The sequence below is a fragment of the Microcaecilia unicolor genome, chromosome 11 (assembly GCF_901765095.1).
Source record: "Microcaecilia unicolor chromosome 11, aMicUni1.1, whole genome shotgun sequence".
Taxonomy (NCBI): Eukaryota; Metazoa; Chordata; class Amphibia; order Gymnophiona; family Siphonopidae; genus Microcaecilia; species Microcaecilia unicolor.
Window position 1 is genome coordinate 80,184,499 of NC_044041.1, and position 23,840 is coordinate 80,208,338.

Consider the following 23,840-nt stretch of genomic DNA (forward strand, 5'->3'; position numbering starts at 1 on the left):
CATCAACTATCATATCAAACCAGGACACGGAATCAACACATGCCAGAATCAATCAACCATTCAAAATTGGCAATACATGGCTTACCTTCAGCCTCAAACACAACATTAACTAACAGCTTATCAGCTCATATATCAAACTACTAGTTATTTATCTACCAGGAGGTTTCTAACCCTTTACATGTTGGCTAGTGAGGTAATTAAATTTGCTGAGGACACCAAGTTATTCAAAGTTGTGAAATCACAAAAGGATTGTGAAAACTTGACTGGGGGACTAAGCCTCCAAATGGCAAACTAAAAAATACTGAGTGGTGTAGAATGAGTAAATATAAATCGTTTTTTTACTCTTTCAAAAAGTACAAAGACTGGGGGATACTCAATGAATTTACATGGAAATACTTTTAAAATAAAAGGGAGGAAATATTTTTTCACTCAAAGAACAGTTAAGCTCTGGTATCAGCAGTTAGTGAATCTGGTTTTATAAAAGGTTTGGACAAGTTCCTGGAGGAAAAGTCCATAGTCTGCAATTGAGACAGACATGGTGAAAGCCACTGCTTATCCCTGAGATCATCAGCATGAATCTTACTATGTCAGGTACTTGTGAACTTAATTGGCCACGGTTGAAAGCAGGATACTGGACTAGATGGACCATTGGTTTAGCCCAGTATGGCTATTCTTACATTCTTATGTTTAGATTATGTTTAATGTGAGAAAGAGGAAGCCAAATTTTAGCTAAGTGATGCAAGGTTCCATATTAAAAGCCACCTTCCAGGAAAAGGATCTAGGTGTCATTGTTGGTGATACATTGAAACCCTCTGCTCAAAGAAATCAAATAGAATGTTAGGAATTATTAGGAAGGAATGGATAGCAAAAATAAAAATGTTATAATGTCTTTGTTTCGCTCCATGGTGCAATTGTACCTCGAATACTTTGTGCAATTTTGGACACCGCATCTCAAAAAACATATAGTGGAATTAGAAAAGGTACAGAGAAGGGCAACAAAAATGATAACGGGGGTGGGATGACTTCTCTATGAGAAAAGGCTACAGCGGCTAGGGCTCTCCAGCTTGGAGAAGAGACAGATAACGGGAGATATGATAGAGGTCTATAAAATAATGAGTGGAGTGGAATGGGTAGACATGAATCGCATGTTTACTCTTTCCAAAAATACTAGCATTAGGGGGCACACAATGAAGCTACTAAGTAGTAAATTTAAAACAAACTGGAGAAAATATTTTCTTCACTCAATGTGTAATTAAACTCTGGAATTCGTTGCCAGAGAATGTGGTATAAGCAGTTAGCTTAGCAGAGTTTTAAAAAGGTTTGGATAATTTCCTGAAAGAAAAGTCCATAAGACATTATTAAGATAGACTTGGGAAAATCCACTGTTTATCTGTTTTACTATTTTGGGATCTTGCCAGGTACTTGTGACCTGGATTGGCCACTGTTGGAAACAGAATATTGGATTTGATGGACTTTTAGTCTGTCCCAGTATGGCAGTTCTTAAGTTCTCATCAATGATTTAGCACAACTAATTTTATCTCAATCAGTCCATCCAACCCATCAATCTACCCAACACATATCATAAGGTCAACATCACCAATCAATCTCTTGTACATAATCAAACAATCAATTCACTGTAAATCATCAACTTTCTCAATCCACACTATCAATAACCCCAACTCTATCAACCAAGCCAACACCCATCATCAGTAAACCCACTGTGCAGCTGTAATGTACAACACCATCATATCACAAAAGCCACTAATATACATTAGTCCATACACGAGCAGTTCAACAATAATCTCATCAGCATTTACACTGCAGCTGAATGCCAAAACTCAGTTTCTTTAGAAAGGTTTATGAATGCTCATAGCACATGCTCACTGTATATCAACATTGTCTGAACAATCTTTGTTTTCAGAAACTGTCATAAATCAGTCTGAACCTCATATCACGTTTTATGTTATGATGTAAGAGAACTGGGCAAAGTAATACTCTGCATTGCTTAAAACATTGTTGTTGCTCTATCCCACCTGCATCAGTCTTGAAGCATCAATTTTTCCCATAAATTCCAATGGGTCAATATTCAAATGCCATGGTCAGCGTTATTTTTAAACACTGGCTGTGGTGTTTAAATATTTTATATTCATTCAGCACTGTTATCTGCAGAAGCGATGACACTGAATATATATATATATATATATATATATATATATATATATATATATATATATATATATATATATATATACACACATACACAGAGTGCCGCCACCACAGGGGTAATTCTCTACAGATCACCTAATGTTAGAGACCAGGATGCTCCACAATGCACAAATTACAAGTGTAATTGCTATTATAAAATACTAGTGTAAGACAGCATTTATGTGTCTATCTTTAGACGTGCAGAGGAAATCAACTTAGATGGAGGAACACTGAAATCCCATGGAGAACACAAGGAGAAAAAGGAACAGTGGGAAATAGATCAGGCACTTCAGGGATAAGTAAAGCAGACTTCAAGTTCTCAATTAAGCAATTTTTACTGATAGGAGACTCGACTCAGCACTGTGTTTCGGCCCAAGGCCTACTTCAGGAGTCTAAGAAAAATCTATGTCATATAAACAGATTTCAAAACTGGACACCAAGTGATAAGAGTGTGTGTCAATATGAGTTTATCATTGTGTTGAATCAGTCAGGGAACACAGAAACCCTTTTAAAAAGAGGGAACATAAAAAATCTATGCAAAAATACAATAATTTCCTTGACAAACCAAAAACATGTCCATATGAATCATGCAAATCTACAGTAATCGCTGGTGGGATGCAGTGAATGAAAAGCCTGCGGGCTATGCAGGCAGAAAAACTGAGTTGCCGGGGATGCCGTTGAAGTACCGGAGGAGTAGAGACAGAGAGAAGGGTGCCACCACTGGGTGGTCCTAAGCCAAGAATTGGTGGGCCTGTGTCCACCCAGGCCCACCCATAGCTACACCACTGGTGACTACTTCCACATTGTCAAAGGCTGGTGTAAATGCTCATACCTAAATACTACCAGTTATGTGCATAATTGACAGTATTATATAACCTTTCCTCCCGATTTTCAAAACTATTTAACTGGTCAGGAACGGCTACTGGCTGTTTAAATAGGGTTTAAGTGCCTAACCATGGATATTCAGTACCTAACCGGCTATGTTGAGCACCCAGCATCAGGGGCGTAGCCATAAAACAGATTTTGGGCGGGCCTAGGCAAGAACTAGGTGGACACCAAGTGTTCTCCCCCACCCCCACCACCAAAAAAAAATCTCAGCTGGCGGGAAAATGCTTCTTTCCACCTTGGCAGTCTGCAGCAGGCATGCACAGGTGCCGGTATCGTGGAGAGTAGCATTTTCGTTACCATCAGGGGGAAGCCTTCAGCTAGCAGAGCTTGGGATCCCCACCAGCTACCACTAAATATGTGCTACTGTTGGGTGGGCCTGAGCCCTGGCCCACCCAGGCCCACCTGTGGCTACGCCACTGCCCAGCATTCAAATGCTGTAATAGAATTAGCTCTCAACACGCTGCATCTTTGACTCCCAGGTATAGAATTGTCCCCTATCTGTATAGTGCTACTGAGATTTCATGGATAGAAGGTTTATACATTTAGTGGACCCTGCTAAGTGCATAAATTCTTTTGAATATTGGGCTGGTTGGTTTCTGCAGCATTTGATGGCATGACCCAACAGTATCGTGAAAGTACAGGAAATCATTTTACAACAAAATACATGTCTAGTGACCAAAGATGCCAGAAGAGATGTCAAACTGAGCAGTTAGGGATAAAAATGAAAGCGCAATTTAATTGTACCAGATTTCTCTGTCCAAACAGAACAGTGAAGTAAGAGTTTGTTTACTGCTCAGGATGTCCAGTCCATCTGGCAGCTGTGTAGTGTGTGTGTGCGACAATAGTTCCATCATCAATATCTACAGATTGCCTGCTTTCCTGCCCGCACACCAATAAAGGATGCAGTGCTTATGAGGATCACTGCAGAAAAATCTTGGAAGTGTATAGAGCGGACAGAATTATGTGACAGGCCTGTAAATGATAATCTGCACCAAAGGTGACCAGAAAGCTCCAAGCCCTTCAGAACATGCTGATCCCATCTTGAATTTTCAGCACCATTCTCAACAATATCGTTTTATGCCTCTGAACTATCACTTTTCCAGTTACAAGAAGTTACAGTAGGTGGTTATTTAAGCCTCTTTCTACAGCAAAAAGGATATGGCTGTACAAAAGAACCCAACTACAGCTAGCTTTCACCAAAATAAAACATTTAATCCAGGGGGAGCAACAGGTTCTTAAACTCATGGATGATCTAAAGAGACAAGAACCATCTTAACTTCCAGCACCTTGGCACCAGTGCTTAATACAATATGATAATTCAATCCATGCTACTAGATAGAAATTAGTTCTGAGTAACAAACAAAGGACTTATCGGGTTCCAGAAATTCATTTTTCACTAAAAGAACCTGGAAATGTGAAGGTAATCACCTTCTGGGTTACGAATGCAAAAAAACAAAACCCCAGCAACAACAACAAAAAAATACCCCTCCCTGTTAATTAACCAGTTCAGTTTGGGTTTTAAAGGATGAACAGATTTCTTGATTTGTTTCACCTGGAAAACTCTAGGTTTTCTCACAAATGACTTTGATTTAGTATGGGGAACAGTTGGGTTTTGAGACTTGGAAAATTCAGTTTAGACAGACTTTATGGGGGGGGAGAAGTCCTCTATTCTGGCCTTCACCAAAGTACTTTTTATATTACATTTGTCTTGTGTTTGTTATCATTTGTATGTGTATTTTAATACCTATATTTTACTGGTTCCTTCCTAGAACCCTGTGATTGGCAGATTAAAAATTCTGTCAAATAAAATAACAGAAATGAAAATAAATACCTGCCTTAGAAGCTTCACGGAGGAATTGCTTTCCATCGCTCTAGGAGACAACATGTCTATTTCTAACCCCTCATGACTCACCGTTTGATCGGTAAGTGGAGGAAGGACAATGGTCTTCTCCATCGTGTTCATCACTAGCTTCCAAAGCTCCTTCAGTACCCGCTTCAAAACAGTCTTCTCACAAATCTTGGCAAACAGGGTTAAGCTGGGAAAGGACAGACAGCAAGGATGCAGTTAGAGACCCCAGACACAATCCCTGTACTCCAGGACTACACCAGTGGGAGAGGATTCCCTGAATGTGTAAAATATAATCCTAGCAAAACTGGATTATAGGTGCTCGGTCTAGTGCTCCGGAATAAGCCTGCTGCACTTAGGAAAGGCTAGTCGGATTCTTGCATTCTTAATATCAAATCAGTATAATCTGGTACCTGCAGGTAGTTTTGTACTATGGATGAAACAGAATACAAGCACAGAACTGTGAGACAGAACGACCCATCATCTCACCTTAAAATGACCTGCACTCAGCTTCTGCTGTCAGCTTGGGTCCACTGGAGCAAATTTCACTTGTAACCATTATGTGTTCTAGTTCTAGAGTCGTGTGAGCAGGTGGCATCTCTTTGTGTCAACTCAACAGCTGCACTATACATGGGTCTAAAGACCACCATGAATGCTGCAGAAATTCTGGTTTTGACTTCACAGCTTAAAAATACTCTAAATGCATTTTCCAAATCTTTCTTCCTATTTTCCTTCTCACATGCTCCACAGCATTCCTCATGCTCCCTTCCATCTCTGTCACATTACACACAACTCCTACTTGCTGTCCAGGAGGTCCATGATGGGTTGAAGGACGTTGTCAGCATCCTGTGCCACACTGCTGCAGGCACTGGCAGGAACACTGCCTGTCCCCTTCACCTGGCTCAGAATGTCCCCCATCTGCTTCACGCAGTCCTTAATGTGAGGCTGGAAGCTGTAAATAAACACATAGCCACTTGAGACCAGCATGTCAATGAACAGTTACGGACTATCCACCATGATAGCTTTCACGCACTTCTTCATTCTTTCTTGATTTCACATTTTGACTATTGTTAATAACATTCACTCAGGATTACCTCCTTCTGCTTTTAAGAAGCTACAAACTCTACAGAACATGGCCATCAGACTACTAGGCCATGCCCATTGCTTTGATCACACATCCCGCTTACTAAAACAGCAACACTGGCTTCCAGGGGAATACCGGATCACTTACAAAGTTGCCCTTCTAACGTTTAAGGCATTTAGATTAGGCACTCTACCTACTACCTACCGCCTTACTATCACCTATTCTCCTGCACGGGTCCTCCGTTCCTTAAATGACTACCGCCTTGTTCTACCAAGTCCTACAACCAGACACTGTGCTTTCTTCTTCTTCTCTCCCAACATTTGGAATTCTCTGCCCCTCTCCCTGCTTAGTGATCTATCTCTCAAATGTTTTAAGGCAAACTTGAAAGACTGGCTTTTAGACAAGCCTTTGGAGATTAAGGTTGACCAGGAGTTGCTGCCACTTGGTCAGGTCAAATCACCCCTGCTTTGATTATTCTTCTGTGTGATTGTATCACCCTCCTTTTTCTGTGCGATAGTTTTTCTTTCCTATCACTATTTCTAGTTCCTTTCCTTATCTGTATGTTTTTTAGTTTTGTAAATTGCTCTGCTCTGCCCAGGCAGCTAGAGCAGTTAAGCAATTCAATAAACTATAACTATAAGAACCCTTCTCTGATTTTTCCTGAACTCCACAAATCAGGTACACATCTCTTCACCCAGATATGTTTATGTTTACTCAGACTTGATGAATCGGCTTTTTTAGCAAATAAATCAAAGTGATTTACAAAATAATCAATTAGAAACACAAGAAAAGGAAAAGAACACCAAAAAATATATAAGAAAGCAAAAGTCATACCAAGAGTATTTAAAACAGAGCTACATAACAGCTGCTACTGTATTCTCCTCAGGCTCACAAAACCACAGAGGTAGAAACACACTAAACCATTGGAAAAAGATGGGTTTTTAAGGCTACCTTAAATTTCTTTAAGTAACTGTTGTGCACACTCACAAACATCCTCCACTTTACGTGAGGGAATCTTAGAAAGGTTTGTTTTCATGTAAAGTCTGTTTTATACGTAGAAAAGGCTTTTTATAAAATTGTGCACCAGTATCAAGCTGGCCGTGCTGGGTCTAGGTGTTTCCGGGAGCAAAGTTTGGACAGAGTGGCAATGTATGTGTATATTTTATGTATAAGAACAGCAAAACATCTTCCACAAAAAGCTACAAACCAAAAAGGGTGGAAGCCACCAAAACCACAAGTTTGAAGACAACAAATTCCGAGGACAGTCAGTTTTGATATTCTAAATTGTTTATTCGTCAATGGTACATACAGCCAAAACCCAACACGGGCTGTGTTTCGACACTGTGGCCTTCGTCAGGGGCCCTGTAAGGAGCCAATACATACATAACTGTATCTATGGACACACACCTCTGTTAAGAGACAGATACAGTATGCTCAGTCCTGAAGTGCTCTAAACATTGAAAACATCCATAATAGGATACTGTTTGTGATGTGACTATTGTGTTTGGAGCGCTTCATAGTGTATCTGTCTCATAACAACTCATGAGTACACACACCAGTTACACCAACTTCGGAGCAGGCGTAAAAGTGTTTACTGGCATTTACATACCACTGGGCTACTTATTTTAGAAAGGCCCATTCTGTTTTGTTTGGCTTGAAGGTGACCCTGTTGCATTGGCTGCTTCCTACTAGACCTTCTTTGCAACGATGAAGTGCTCTCTTAATACTACAAATGTGTCTTGAGACAACCAATGGAGTTCCTAGGGGGGCTGACACCCGGGGCGAATCGCCGATGCGCCCCCCCCGGGTGCAGTGCCCCCCCCCCCGGATGCAGCGTTACCCCCCCCCAGCGAAAGGACACCCCCCCCCCCCGTGAAAGAATCCCCCGCCCGGGTGCATGCCGCTGGGGAGGTGCCGCGCGCGCCTGTCCGTCGTTCGTTCCATGCTCCCTCTGCCCCGGAACAGGAACTGTTCCGGGGCAGAGGGAGCATGGAACGAATGACAGACAGGCGCACGCGGCACCTCCCCAGCGGTGTGCACCCGGGTCGGACCGCCCCCTCCTAGGAACGCCACTGGAGACAAGTGCATAACATTTCAGACTCCATTGGTCGCATATTTCAGGAAACCCAGGAGAATGTCTGGCTGACAGTATCTCCTAAAGCTCGCAGTTGCCTATTGAACTTTTAGTAGTTTTGTGGGTTCTTTTGTCAATGTTATATACATTTATAAGTGCCCTATGGTGTAGAGAAGGGTTGGGGGAAGGGGCGAGTTGGAGATTGGGTTTTTGGTATATTGTTATTACTGGGTTCTTTGGCACTGTTGATAGAGAAGCAGATATTGTATATGGTTTTGCCAAGTAGGAATTTAATAAAGTTGATTTAAACATAAAGGCCCATTCTAGGGAATTCTATGTATGGTGCCTAGCATTATTTGCTATTTCTGCGCTGATTTCTTGGCACAGAAAAGCATTATAACAGAAGCAAGGCGCCGAAACAGCCCAAAAATGGCAGATCGGTGCAGAAATACACATATGTGTCCTGTTATTGAATGGCTCCTATGTGTTACTGCGCAGATCTGAAAAGGGGGCATAACGATGGGAGGGACATGGGCGGGTCAGGGGCGTTCCCTTAAAATGCACGCAGTGTTATAGAATTCGGGGGATCCCCGCCCAGCTTGTGAGCTGGGATTTACACCTGGTTTCAGTTGGTGTAAATCCTCATGCCCAAAGTTGGGCGCGGATTCCGGCACTATGCTCTATGCTATATAGAATACCGTTTAGCGCTGGTTTTGTTTACACCGATTTTTGAGCGCCATTTACTGAATCTATCCTATTATTTTAAGTGCCTTTGTTGCCTTTATAAAATATGCTTAAATAGACACCATTTTGGACTTCTCATCTAGGTATTATATTATTAAATCAGACTCTAAGTATTGCTTCACTCCTTCAGCCATAATACCTAAATCCAACTATAAGCCTCAGTTACCTGCACCCAGAGCCTGGCTCCTCTCTCCCTTATTAGCTTTCTCCCAGACATCCTACTTCATACTTCAAAATTCCCCTCCCTTTTATATTACCATGTTCAGTCTCTCTGCACCTCATGCTACCCTTGATTTAACCATCCAGACGTCCACTCTGTCCTTCCAGCATCCCACATCTTTCTTCGTCTCACCCACCTTGTTGCAAAGATTCCACTCAGATCATCCAAGACACTGTTAAGTTTCACCTGCAGCTTCTTTAAGATGTCGCTGGCTTCTGGATCCAACTGAAAACATCAGAAGAGAGATGGCCTTCAATAGAGGAAGCATGTGACCTGGACACTGAGATAGCCTACTGATAACTGTGGAAATCAGTTCTGTGAAACACGATGATGATGGTGATGATTTATTGACTTTATAATACCATGTATCACCACAGAACATTAAAGTCATTTACAATAATAATTAAAATGATAATTACATCACATCAAAACATAAAAAAAACAGATTACAATAATAATATTCAAAGCAATTTAACCGGCCAGAAACGGCTCCTAGCCGATTAAATCTTGTTCGGGTGTAACCGGTCATATTCAGCAGCATTTAACTGGAGAGTGCTGCTGAAAATGTCCAGTTAGCACCCAACATGAAACTAGCTATTTTTGGGGTGTTCCAGGGTGGAGTCAGCACTTGGCTGATTAAGTGCCGATATTCAGCACTTAACCACATCACACCATTTTTATAAAAACTTCTTTGGCTACCAGTATAATACATGGCTAAATTTAAAACTCTATGTCTGATCTTCCAGGCCCTTAAAGGAAATGGCACCGATACCTGAAGAACAGGATGATCCTCTACACACCTCCAAGGACACTAAGGTCCTTCTAAGGAGTATCCCTAACGACACCCTCTCCAAAAGACATTACATGATGTGATACCCGCAAACGAGCGTTCTCCGGAGTAGCCTCCACATTCTGGAATGCACTCCCTGAAAAGCTCCGCTTAACACAAGACTACTTCTACTTCAGGAAGCAGGTGAAAGTTTGGCTCTTCAACCAGGCCTTTAATGGAAGAAGTAACTAACTTGTTAGTCTCGCACACACAAGGAGTGACACGGGCTGCACATACTGCAGCAGGACATGTTTATCCACTCTTACCCTAGCTGATATAACATGTAACCATCTCTCTGACCTCATGTGCAACTTTCTTTAAATTAGTCACCTTACTTTTTAACTCTTCTTACCTATCTGTGTTCCATCTTTGCTTATACCCTTCACTGTCAATTAAAGTATTCTATTACATATTGTTCTGATGTTGTAAGTTGTATACTATGCCATACTTAGTATTGTTATTTGAATATTTTTACTGCTGTAATTGCCTATTTCTCATGTTTGATTTATTCTTACTGTACACTGCCTTGAGTGAATTCTTTCAAAAAGGTGATAAAGCCTAATAATAAATAATAATAATAAATAAACCAGGCAAGGTAACCTCATATATAGGATCGAATAAGTCAGTCCTATCGTTATGCGATTCACCATAGCCACTTAAGTGCTGAATATTGCATTTAACTGGATATTTTTTTGCCTGCTCTGCATAACCAGAAATTCAGCGCCTGAGCCCGGACATGGCTCTGCACTAAATTTCCAGGGATTACGCCAGCAGCGGTCAGCAAAATGCTGATCGCCGCGAGCTGCATATCTGGCACATAGTACATAAAAAAAAGAAAACAAATTTAAACAACACCAGCGCATAGATCAGCAGCAAGCCTAATCTGATCTAATATCAGATTAAAGTATCTAGTTATTCACTCCAACATTAGAATCAGAGCTATGTCCTCTCATCCTCAAGAAATTCTATTGCAAGAATGGGATCTCCTTTTAATCTTGTTGTCGAATTAAAAGCAAGGACATATCAAACTAGGGTATACATATAAAGTATCACATACCATGTAAAATGAGTTTATCTTGTTCGGTAGACTAGATGGACCGTACAGGTCCTTATCTGTTGTCATTTACTATGTTACTATATGTTACTATGTTCTAAGTGTGGTGACCAGCAGTGATGACAACAGAAGGATGACGCAACCAACCTCTTTCCCTCCCATGGCTTCAAACATCTTCTCCAGCTGGACCCGAAGCTGCTGAATGTTGTTCATGAGAATGCAGGGCTACAGAGACCAAGGCAGATGGTCAGTTATCAAGGGACAACGAACAGCACTCACCTCATCATTCAGTCAATATGTATTACTTAGAACTTCACTGGCTGATCTCCTGCTAGAACACCTGAGAAGAACACCAGATATGCCTGGAAAAATATGAGAAGGAGAGAGGAAACAGAGAAAGAAATGTGGATGCGGGGGGGGGGGGGGGGGGGGGGGGGGGGGTAGCTAGACATCAATATTTTGTGGACACAAGAACCCCACTCGGCATTTCTCCTTCCCCTCCTCCCCAGACAACTGGGCATCTCTCAACTCTCCACCCCCGCCCCCCCCCCCCCCCATACCTTTTAAATCCTTCATTTCTTTGCTGGTAGTAAGCAGTGACTCATACCCATTGCATACACCGTCCCCAAGTCTTCCCTCTCACCTGGTCCCGCATATGTAGAAACAGGAAATTGCATCACAGGGAAAACTCAGGGTTGATGCAAGCAGCAGGTATGAGTCACTGTTAGCTGCTTGCAAAGAAATGAAGGATGCAAAAGGTACAGGGGGGGCGGGGGTTGGGAGGTGGAGTTGAGAGATGCTGGAATGCCTGTGGGGGAGGAGAGGGACAGATGCTGGAAGTCTTCCGCTGGCAGGGCTTTGGGAGCCTCGCTAGCCACATCAGAAATGTACCACTGCTAGGTGGTCCTGTGCCCACCCAGGTCCACCTGTGGCTATGCCATTGTGTGGACATGAACGAATGTGAATGCAGGTGGCTAAGTGTGGAAAGGATGGGTGTGTGTGGGGTGAGGGGGAATGTGTGAGAGAGCGAGCATGTGCATGTGAGGGGAAGGGGTGAGTGTGTGTATGCGTACATGCACATGTATGAGTGATAAATGTAACAACTTTACAGCAGTGGTTTTCCAACCTGTTCTGAGGGTCCATTAGCCAGTCAGATTTTCAGGATATCCTTAATGAATATACATGAGAGAGGTTTTCATATAATGGAGGTAGAAGGCATGCAAATGTATCTTTTGCACATTCATTGTGTATGTCCTGAAAACTCATCTGGGTGGTGGCCCCCAGGACAGGTTTGCGAATCAGTGCTTTAGAAGACTCAGATGGCTCAGAAGCCAAATCAAAATAAAATATTTTAATATATTACCACTTTTTCCTTGGAGCAGTATGAGGCAAAATCCTTGGCTATGATGTCTGCATATTGTAACAGTACGTTGCTGATGGTCTGGAAAGAGAAGCAACAGAGAGACAGAAAGAGAATGAGGTCAGGTACAAAATGGCAGCACTGCCTAAGCTTCTGTTCACTCGCTCTCAAGGCAAGGGGTGGGGGGTTGGAAGATCCACCAGTCACAGTACCTTGGCAAATCTGCGCATGTAGTGGCCGACAATTTGAGGATCTGGACATTCCAGCTTCTTGATGATCTCAAAACTTTGATTCAGCTGGGAGAAGACATCGACCACAGAGCAAGAGAAGAGAGCATGCTCAGAGGTTTGCTGGAACTAAAAGCAAAACAGAAAGTTCATCCTACACCGCCCTACGGTATTAGACTTTGTCCTCCTCCTACTTTCTTTGGTTTTGTGTTCTTTTAAAGTAAATCTTCATTATGCCAAAATATGCTGTTTAGCATCTGTGCACGACTAACATTAAACCTTTCAGGAGGTGGTGAGTGTGAATCTAAGGTAGGAATGCTTACAGTGACACCATGGCCAGCATGGATCCTCGAGAGCCACAAAATTGCAAATGACAGCGTTTTACTTGAATTCTAGATGTTTGGAACAAGAGAGTTGCACGGGAACAGAAATTTAATCTGTCCCCACCGGAATCTAACCCGTCCCTGCAAGTAATGTCCTCTATCCCCGCCCGTTCCCTGTACCAAAACAACCCAACCTATGCCATTGTTCTGGAAATGAAAGATATCAAAGATTCACATCTCCCAAACCAGTCATGGTCCAGTTAAAAAATAAAGTAAAATATTTTTTCTACCTTTGTAGTCTGAACATTTTATTTTTCCATGTCTTCTGATTTTTTCCATTTTTCTTTCTGCCTAAGTGTGGCATTTCTTCTTTCTCTGTGTCTGCTATCCATCTTCCTTGTGTCCCTATCTGTCCTGTCCAGCACTTCTTTTCTGTGTCCCTTTTCCTGTCTAATCCCCATCTCCCTCCAGACCCACCTTCCCCTCCCTAGGTAGGGTCCAGCCCATCTCCTCCAGCCCCTCATGACCCCCTCCTCAGCTTTCACCCAGCCTCTCTTATGCCATCTCTGCAGGCTCTGCCCTCTAGCCTTTCTCCTGCCCCCTCCCCAGGCTTCACCCAGTTTTTCTCATACCCCCCGGCCCTTCTGAGGATAGCGAGGTAAGCTGACATGGCACTACACTACAGCGGGAACTCTGTAGGACCTGCATCCATCCCCAAGGGGTTCCTACAAACCTCAAGGGGATCCCCGTGGGAGTCCCGTGGCCCTGGTAGCTATGGGATTCCTGCAAACCCCATACAGCTGTTTGGCACCAAAATGTTCCTTAACTACTGCCATAAAAACAAATATTCATGGTAGATGAACACTGCCAGACCTGTATAGCGACCTATACTCTTGCCCCCTGACATTCAAAAGCATTTAACCAGCCAGGATTGGCACCTAGCCAGTTAAATGGAGGAGTGGCCTAGTGGTTAGAGCACCGGTCTTGCAATCCAGAGGTGGCCGGTTCAAATCCCACTGCTGCTCCTTGTGATCTTGGGCAAGTCACTTAACCCTCCATTGCCTCAAGTACAAACTTAGATTGTGAGCCCTCCTGGGACAGAGAAATATCCAGAGTACCTGAATGTAACTCACCTTGAGCTACTACTGAAAAAGGTATGAGCAAATCAAAATAAATAAATAATAGCTGTCAATATTCAGTGGTTAGCAGCTAGCTGGTTACATCAGGCGATATAACAGGCTCTCTGCTGATTTTCAGCTTCACTTTACTGGCTATATTTAGCCACGTGAATACATGGGATATCTTTGGCCAACTTAGCCGGTTATGTTCAAACTGGCCAAAAATAAACCGGGTAGTCAATGCCAGTCACCAGAAACAGCCCAGCATTGAATATCCAGATTTAGCACTGACCGTGGGAATTAGCCAGGCTCTCCTGTGGTCTGAATATCAACCCCATCTATATCCTGCAGTACTCTGAAGTCCTATCTCCAGCATTTCCATCGCTCCCCCACTGCTAAGGATCTTGTGTGCTAGGGATGTACATCTGTTAGTGTGCCTTAAAAAATTTACCCCCCCCCCCCTTTTAAGCTGTGCTAGCCAGTACGGTAGTGCCGACACAGCTCATTCAAAGTGAATGTGCTGTGTCGGCATTGCAGCACAGCCTTGTAAAAGGGGGGAGGGGGTTAGTGCACACTAAGTCAATTAATATGCGTTAAGTATGAGTTAGCACACATTAAGTTGGTAAGTATGTGTTAAAAAGTTATAACTCATATTAAAATTTTAAATAAAATGAATGTGTGAAACAAACCAAAAAGAACAATTTCAAAAATTATGAAAAAAGGCTGAATGAACCAAAATGTTTTGCCCAATTTGCATTCCTACTCTGTGCCCTTCTGAATTCCATTCTCAGTTCTTCCCAGGGCTGCTGAGAGGGGAGGGGGTGGGGAGCAAAACTCCCTGGGACCGGCCTCCAAGGGGGACTCGGAGCCAGAAGGCTATGCTCCCTCAGTCTATCGCTCTCTTGCTTCTGTGTGTTGGGACCTGGGTGATTACATTAATGTAATAACCTGGGTCCCGGCACACAGGAGCAGGAGACTGAGGGAGGAGCTTACGCAAGAAGGCAAGGAGGTGGGGGCGGCAGCCCAAGTGTGTGTGTGTGGGGGGGGGGGGCTGTGGCAGTGGCCCCAGTAGGGGGGGGCTGCTGCTGCGGTGGCCCTGCTCCAGGCCCAGCTCTGTCTCTTGGTGGCCCTGGTTCTTCCCTCCACCTCTTCCACATATCTGACTTTCATTCTATGAAATTCTCCAGCATCTACCCTTCTTAAGCCCCTCCTAATATGACCTCTGCTGTTCTAGTACTTCCCCCCCCCCCCCCCCCACAGGTTAAGCAAAGAAATGTGTCATATACTTCCTGTGTACATAGGAGCCAGCTCTGTGGGTGCCTGAGCACCCCCAATATTGAAGTACAGTGCAATCCGTTTAAGTGCAAGGGTCTGGGACCAAAGAAATACATGCAGTTAACCGGAGCGTGCACTTAACCGTTGTGACCCAAAAAAGAAGCTTCACATCTGATAAACATATGTACAGTACTGTTTATTATACGTACAGTATACAATCTCCGTTAACTGACGTTAGGCTTACTTGAAGTAATCAGTTATAGTCCTCTGTACACTATTGGGTCTGTGAGTTCCATAGACTACGTCTGCCAGATGGTAAAAACTGTCATAGCACTGACATCCAGTGGCCTCCAGATAGGCCCGCATGGTGTTGAGACTCTCCGGTGCTCTTGCAAAAGTGGCAGGAGGCTGTTGAATTTCATCAGCATGTGCCTCGCTGCTCATTTCATCATCTGTTTCATCATCAGCCATTGCCTGCATGTAGGCGCATATCTGGACATCAGTGCTGTCGTCAGCTGTTTGTAGATCGTAATCAACAGCTACATAGTGATGAAACTCCCCTTCAGTAACACTGGCTGGGATGTCAATAGCCTGTTCATCTGACGCGTTTGCAACAGCTGCATCTGTTTCGTCCCTCTCCACATCCCTATCAAAGCTTGCCCGCTTGTAGCAGTTCACAGTGGTTGCCTATGTAACATGATTCCAGGCTTCTTTCTGCATATGTAGGGAATCCAACAGTGATAGATTATGAGCCAGTTCAACAGCACGTTTATCCTTGCCAGTCTGGTCATCCATAACGCTCATCAGACAACGTAGCACAAGAGCCCGATAATGTTGTTTGAAATTGGCTATTATGCCCTGATCCATAGGTTGGATCAGAGAGGTAGTGTTTGGTGGCAGGAAGGCCACCTTGACGTTAGACAGCCTGACATCATCACTGTGTGCAGCACAATTATCACAAAGCAACAAAATCTGACGCATTTGTGCCTGCATTCTAGTGTCTAACTTCTTTAGCCACTGCTTCCACATTTCCCCAGTCATCCATGAAGTCGCTTAACATTCTTGAAGCAACGGGGCTGTTTGCTCTTTCCAATGATGAGTGGTTCCAATTTCTCACTCCCATCCATATTGCAGCAAAGGAGGATCGTCAGTCGGTCCTTCAACATTTTACTTCCTGTAGTTTCGGCTTGTTTGAATGCAAATGTTCCATCAGGAATTGATCGCCAGTAGAGTCCGTTATCGTCAGCATTGAAAATGTCACGAGGTGCAAACTCGTTCAAGATGGTAGGAAGAACTGAAACAACCCAATTTTCAGCACCAAAGTCATCAGCGTCTTGTTTTTCACCATGCTGTTTCTTGAATTTTAAGTTTTCCTCTCCTTCCATCTTTCCAACCATCCAACAGTGGCTTTGAATTCAGTTAGTCCAAGACTTTCAGCTAGCTGATTAGCTTTCTCCATAAGCAGTGGACCACTGACAGGAAACTGTCTGCTCCTGACTTGAGAAAACCACCGAAGACGAGCATCTTCTACCTCCTCAGCTTCTCCCACCCGTTTTCGTTTCCAGTGTGGATTTGTATTGTTTGCCAGTCTTCCAGAAGCTGGTCTTTCTGCTTCAAGATAAGTGAAATTTGACTGGGATTGACACCATATTCTTTAGCAATAGATGCTTGACTTTGTTTTCTAATTTTTTAAGAACTTCTATTCGTTCAGCCAGTGTTAAAGTCTTACAGTTGCACGATGACGATGACGATGACGACGACTCCAGTGTACACTCTAACAACATTCTTTCGCTTATTCTGACTGTGGCAGTTAACCAATGAGATTTCAAATTTACCGCCCTTTTGTCAGGTGCCAATTGGCTTCCATATTCCGTGTGCGCGTTTATGCGGAGTCTTTCCTGCAGAGGCGCGGTCTTAAACCAAGCATATAAGCGAACCTTGCACTTATCAGTGATGCACTAAACCGAAGTTTGTCCCCATATAAGTTGATGGCGCCAAAAACGGGACTGAAGATAAGAGCATGCACTTATCCGACGTGCACTTAAATGGAGTGCACTGTATTTGACTATGTCCAAGGAGAGGTGATTTCTGTAGGGTTTAGCACCCCCAATAATTTTGAAAAGTTGGCTCCTGTGCTTGTGTACATATTAGCCAGCGATCTTTATTTTGTTGTCATTATTCTACAGTAACAAGTATCATCTTCCAGCTATGAAATCCACTTTTAGAAGATCATGAAAGTTTGAAATAAGGCCCTTAGAAATGTTAAATCAAACACGGTCCCTCCACCCTGGAGTTAGAACAATTCCATTTCCTTTCAAAGATACCAAACTGAAGCATTGCTTTCCCCACTGAAGAAAGGTTACCTTAATGAAAAAAATGCATTAAGCTAGTTCAATAAAAAAGGGTACTGAAAGAACTCACACATGAAATTGCCAATCTGTTAGTTAACCTGTCGTTAAAATTGTCCGTAGTACCTGAAGATTGGAGGGTGGCCAATGTAACGCCAATTTTTAAAAAGGGTTCCAGGGGAAATCTGGAAAATTACAGAATGGTAATCTTGACTTCAGTGCCAGGCAAAATAGTAGAAACTATTATAAAGAATAAAATTACGGAACACAAAGACAAACAAGGATTAAAGGGGCAGAGTCAGCATGGGTTCAGCCAAGGGAAGTCTTGCTTCACCAATCTGCTTCATTTCTTTGAAGGCATGGATAAACATGTAGATAAGGGTGAGCTGGTTGATGTAGTGTATCCAGATTTTCAAAAAGATTTTGACAAAGTTTCTCATGAAAGACTCCTGAGAAAATTAAAAAAGCAAAGCCCTTCTGTGGATTAGGAATTGGTTACTGGCTAGAAAACAGAAGATAGGTTTAAACGGTCATTTTTCTCAATGGAGGAGGATGAATAGTGGAGTGCCGCAGGGATCTGTACTGGGACTGGTGCTATTTAACATATTTATAAATGACTTGGAAATCAGAATGAATGAGGTGATTAAATTAGCATATGACACGAAACTATTAAAAGTTGTCATAGCACATGTGGATTGTGAAAAATTGCAGGAAGGCCTTAGGAAACTGGAAGACTGAACATCCAAATGGCAGATGAAATTGAATGTGGATAATTGCAAAGTGATGCACATTGGGAATAATAACCCTGATGCTGGGTCTACCTTAGGAGTCAGCACTCAAGGAAAAGATCTAGGTGTCATTGTAGACAATACCCTAAAATCTTCTATCCAGTGTGTTGCGGCAGCCAAAAAAGCTATCAAAATGCTAGGAATTATTAGGAAAGGGATGCAAAATAAGACCAAGAATATTATAATGCCACTGTATTATAGTAATATAGTAAGTGACAGCAAAAAAAGACCTGAATAGTCCATCCAGTCTGTCCAGTCTCAATTCTAGATTAAATCAACAATGAACGTGATATTATATACTTGATCATGGTCTTTCTTTGTTGTTTCAGGGACATAGACTATAGAAGTCAGCTCGGCTCTGTCCTCATGTTCCAATTGCTGGAATTGCCATCAAAGCCTATCCGAATCCGTCTTGTCATTTGCGGGACACAGGCCATAAAAGTCTGCCGGGCACTGTCCTCACTTTCCAAATGACTGGAGTTTCTGTCGAAGCTCTCTACAGCCCATCCTAAACTGGATTGCTATATGCGGGATTCAGACCATACAAGCCAGCCCAGCACTGGCCTTAGCTGATACAGCCAGAGTTGCCATCTAAGCACCACTTGACATGTAAACACATATGCAACCCTTTAACTTGAATATGTGTTTGCAACTTATGTTTGCAACCTCACCTTGAGTATTGCGTTCAATTCTGGTCACCGTATCTCAAAAAAGATACAGCGGAATTAGAAAAGGTTCAAAGAAAAGAGATCAAAATAATGAAGGGGATGGAACTCCTCCGGTAAAATCCTGAGTGGTGTAGAACAGGTAAAAGTTAATCAATTTTTCACTCTTTCAAAAAATACAAAAACCAGGGGACACTCAATGAAACTACATGGAAATACTCTAAAAACAAATAGGATGAAATGTCTGTTTTGCTTTAAGAATAAAGATTTTGATGTATCTACTTCTGGTGTCCTACAAATTTTTTTGTTGACCTACATTCCTTCCCTACTTCATTGGACCGAATATGATGGGGGCATGCACGTAATAGGGTGATACCTATATGAAGTCCTATGACCATTTCTTTCCAAATATTTATCTCTGATGACATCTTTTATATAATTGTTTTTGAATGATGAGCAATAAGAATTGGTTTCTTTTTTATTACACTATACCAGTAGTTGTTTCCATGTTTTCACTTTGTTTGATTAAGCTGTGAAATTGCACACCACAGGAACGTAAGACCTTTGAAGTCAGAATGATTAAATATTTTGACACCCACCAGACAGGACTTTCTAGCCCATTATAAACCATAGAAATGTACTGCTTTGTTTGTCACCCTCCTGTCTCCATGCATATCTCCCTTTCTCTCACTTATCCACCCCCATCCTGTTAGACTGTCACTGAAATGCTTTGATGTTTCACTTATATATATTGTCATCTACCAACATTTGCTTATTTCTGATCTGACGAAGAAGGGCAACCTTCGAAAGCTAATCAAGAAATGTATTAAGTTATGTCCAATAAAAAAGCTATCATCTTATTTTCTTTTCCATGTATTATTTTGTTTTATTTTTATTGATTACCTTTAAAAGTGGACTAACACGGCTACCACACCTCTCTACACCACTTGAAAAAAGAAATTCACTTTGCAAATCTATAACTGTGCTCAAACACACACACACACAGCTGAGAGGGTGGCTTGTGATCAGATTTGCTGCCAGCGCAGGTGGTGGCAATTAGAACCATGACCAAATTCAAACATGTTTGGAACAGAGACAGCTGTGGTAAAGCTGTGGATAATGGAGACTGACTAGGCTCTCGGTAGACAGAGATCCCTGTGCAGACTAAACAGTTAATCTTTATCTAAACAAGAGCAAATTCTGTGTGTGTGTGTGTGTGTGTGTGTGTGTGTGTGTGTGTGTGTGTGTGTGTGTGTGTGTGTGTGTGTGTGTGTGTGTGTGTGTGTGTGTGTGTGTGTGTGTGTGTGTGTGTAAACCATCAACTTTGAAGTGAAACACACTAATGGCATTCAAATGCACTCTGGTTGAGTTAGTTTTGAGGCCAGAATCTGAAAGAAGGAGGAAGTACTCCATAAGGGTAGAAAGAGAGATCATGATTACAGTACAGAAAAGTTGACATCTGGTCCTGGTACTTTACCCCATCCTTTTTGTCCCGTTCCAGAGCTCCATGCAGGAAATCTCGAGACACCTCCTCATTTTCATCCAGCCACTGAATGACAAAGGGCTCAAACCATCTGGAAGGTAAAGAGAGGGGGAGAAAAGAAACTCAGTCTCTTACATGATTTGGAAACTAATGGAATAATCTAGATCCACTCTCTCTCTTCCCTGCTCACTTCAGATAGGAAACAGTAAGAAGCAGTTGTACAGGGAAGTTTCGTAGCTGGGATTCAAGCAGCAGGGAAGGAAAAAGAGAAGCAACCTACTCTACTGTTCATCTGCTGGGTTATAAAGACAATAGGAGTGACTTAGCTGAGACCTGGAACACATCAAATGACCTTTCTTAATGCTAAGCAGGATGGAAGGCCCTTCTCTGAGATTGAATGTGTATTCGCATATTGTCACCACCAGGTTCCCAGCTAGGAAACAGGCATCTGACATGAGCAGGAACTGATGGTCTCTTTAAATCCCTGAATTTAATCAGTAATAGATAGCCATTGATTACCTTCCCCTACCCTGTACTAGCTTTCTGCCTTTTCCTGCCTCTTAATGCTGATTCTTCAAAGAAATGTGACCAGTGAAGTCCCAGCAAATACCTCACTCTGCTCTCTTAACTCCTGCCCAGCATCTCATCAGCTACATCATTGCTTGAAAGGTGACCAACTATCAAGTTCCTCAGTGCCTCGAATGCTATCTAACTGGGGACGGAGATTTTGAAAAGATTGTACCTGGCTAACTGAGTATCAGGGGCTGAAAACTGTCATCCCCCTATGTGGGGACTTTTATTAGCACTGCAATAGGGCAGGGCTGTTGGTGGGGACAGCCGACAACCAGTGGCGTACCAAGGGCGGGGCGGTGGGGGCGGTCCGCCCTGGTACACGCTGCTGGAGGGGTGCAGAAAGCAGCCGCGTGGCTGTCGGCTCCGCTGGTTCCCTGCTCCCTCTGCCCCGAAACAGGTTATTTCCTTTTCCGGAGCACAGGGAGCAGGGAACCGATGGGGTGGGGGTGGGGGGGTTGATGCGCCGGTGACGGACGGACGCCGCTGCATCTGGTGGGGGGGGGGGGGGGGTAGGCAGTGGCAATCCACCCTGGGTGGCAGCTGACCAAGAATCACCACTGCCGACAAAATGGGGGGGGGGGGGGGGGGTCAAAATAAAATCCCTGCACCAGGACCGGATTAAGGCCAACTGATGCCCTAAGCACAGCCCAATAATCAGTGGCATAGCTACGGGGTGGCCAAGGGGACCTGTGCCCCCCAAACTGGATCTGTGCCCCTAGTTTGGCTGGCGGGGTTCCCCAACCCCCGCCAGTTGAAACGTTTTTTTCCAGCGCTGGTCTTTAGCACTGCTGCATTTCCTGCCCTGATCTCTCTTCCCCTCATATTCGGCACGCGCGTTTTAGTGAAACTGAGCATGCACGTGTGCTCAGTTTCATTAAAGCAAGCATGCTGGACTTGACGTGAGGAGAAGAGAGAGTAGGGCAGGAAATGCGGCGGCGCCGAAGACTAGCACTGGAAAACGCACTTCAGCTGGTGGGGGTTGGGGACCCCTGTCAGTTAAGGCATGTGCAGCAGCTGTGGTGGCGGTGCTTCAGCTGGCGGGGGTTGGGGATCCCCGCCAGCCAAGGTACGTGCAGCAGTAGCGGCTGCAGCGGTGGGTGGGTGGAGGAAGGTGGTGGGTGGTGGGCGGCAAGGCAGCGGTGGAGTGGTAGTGGGGAGGATGACCAAAATGTGCCCCCTCACTTTGGGTTGTGGCCCCCCTCCCACCTCGAGGTCTGGCTACGCCCCTGCCAATCATGGTGCTCCTCGGCACTTCCATTGCTTAACTGATAAGACATTGAGACTCAGTAAGTACTGAGAAGTATCATTATTGTATGAAACAAATGATTAGAAAAACACTGAAATTCATGTTGGATAATAGGTGTGGCAGATGAAAGTGAAAGAGTTAAGGGCATGATAGCTGGGGCGAAAAGCTCTGTGATGCCCTAAGCACGTGCATATTTTGCTTAATGGTTAATCCAGGGCTGCCCAGCACAGAATTTATAGTGTAGACTTTGCAACGGCTTGACAGCAGATGGAAAACCTACTAGTATTGAAGTGCCCCCACATTTTCACAGGGAAACTGCAGGGGCTTTCCCTTTGAAAATGTGCTTGCAGGCATGCAAGTACAAAATGCTCCATATAAATTTTAAAAATTGTTTCCGTAAAGCATGCCGGAGCACTCTTTGAACAAAGGGCACAGGATGAATGAAAACTCTTTTTATTTGTACTCATGGGGGTGATTGTGAAGCGCTTCTCTAGTTGCAAAGTAAGCACACATTTTTATTCACAAGGACCTTACAGCTAGTATTCAATTATCACCAGTGTAATAAGCACCTGCTGTTTCTGTGGGAGACCTGCTGAGGAAAAAAAAGCCTACATGCATTTGGAAATGTCAATGTAGGTGGCTGGGTACTCTCATGAATGTCTCTTTACCCGCTAAACGTATGTATATGGTGGAAGCCTGGGCTTAGCTTTTAGCATACTGAGGATAGCTTCCAGCCTGGATAAATCCTTTGAAAATGGTCCTTGATATCAATATTGCAATACGATCTCTCATACGATTCCTGGGATGTGAATGAAGCCCTGAGCATACTGAGACTCCTGATTCTGCTTTTCCTTAGAGAAGCTGGGATGTAAAGCACAGAGGTGTTGTGGGAAGGGCATTGGAAGAGCTGCATAGAAGCAGGACTCACGCAGGATATTCAGGGACCCGGCTCTTGAATGAAGGCAGCTCTGTCACGTACTCGTTGTATAACCACTTCACCTTAAAGTGCAGGTTCATGTAGTCAGCGCTTTTGCACAGCCGGTGCTTGTCATGCTCTGTCAGGAAGAGGGGAGAATAGGTACCTATGGTGAGTACCAGGTGAGGAAATGTAGCTTAGAACACCGCCAATATGAGAAATGGGGTCAGAGGCAGACCGTTTGCTCATCTCACCACCGGGCCTATTACTTGCCTTCAACCAAAATGACAGCATCATATCTTGTAATCTGAGGAAGAGTGACAGTGCCTGAACACTCTCCAAACTGTCCTCTAGAATTTACTGAAATCTTAATGGAATTAGGTATCCCTATTCAGATAATAAGATGGACCCTGCCCTATAGTGAGGCCTTTGTACCAAATCCTAGGCTCAATTCTTTCAGACCCCCACTCCCTCAATATTCAACACTATTTAACCGGCCAGGAATGGCTGGCTAAGTGCTAATATTCAGCGCATGATGGCTTGCTATCTCGGCTGAATATTATCACTTAGCAGC

The 23,840-nt window shown here is 43.5% G+C and overlaps 1 protein-coding gene across 1 annotated transcript in view; it reads right to left on the minus strand.

Moving 5' to 3' along the window:
• LOC115480934 (protein unc-13 homolog A-like) overlaps window positions 1-23,840 on the minus strand; it is a 195,716-nt gene that overhangs the window by 36,270 nt on the left and 135,606 nt on the right. The window contains 8 exon segments of the mRNA XM_030219919.1: window positions 5,006-5,129; window positions 5,739-5,891; window positions 9,198-9,286; window positions 11,092-11,169; window positions 12,308-12,385; window positions 12,517-12,660; window positions 20,526-20,622; window positions 23,279-23,405. Of these exon segments, the coding sequence (XP_030075779.1) occupies window positions 5,006-5,129; window positions 5,739-5,891; window positions 9,198-9,286; window positions 11,092-11,169; window positions 12,308-12,385; window positions 12,517-12,660; window positions 20,526-20,622; window positions 23,279-23,405 (890 nt within the window).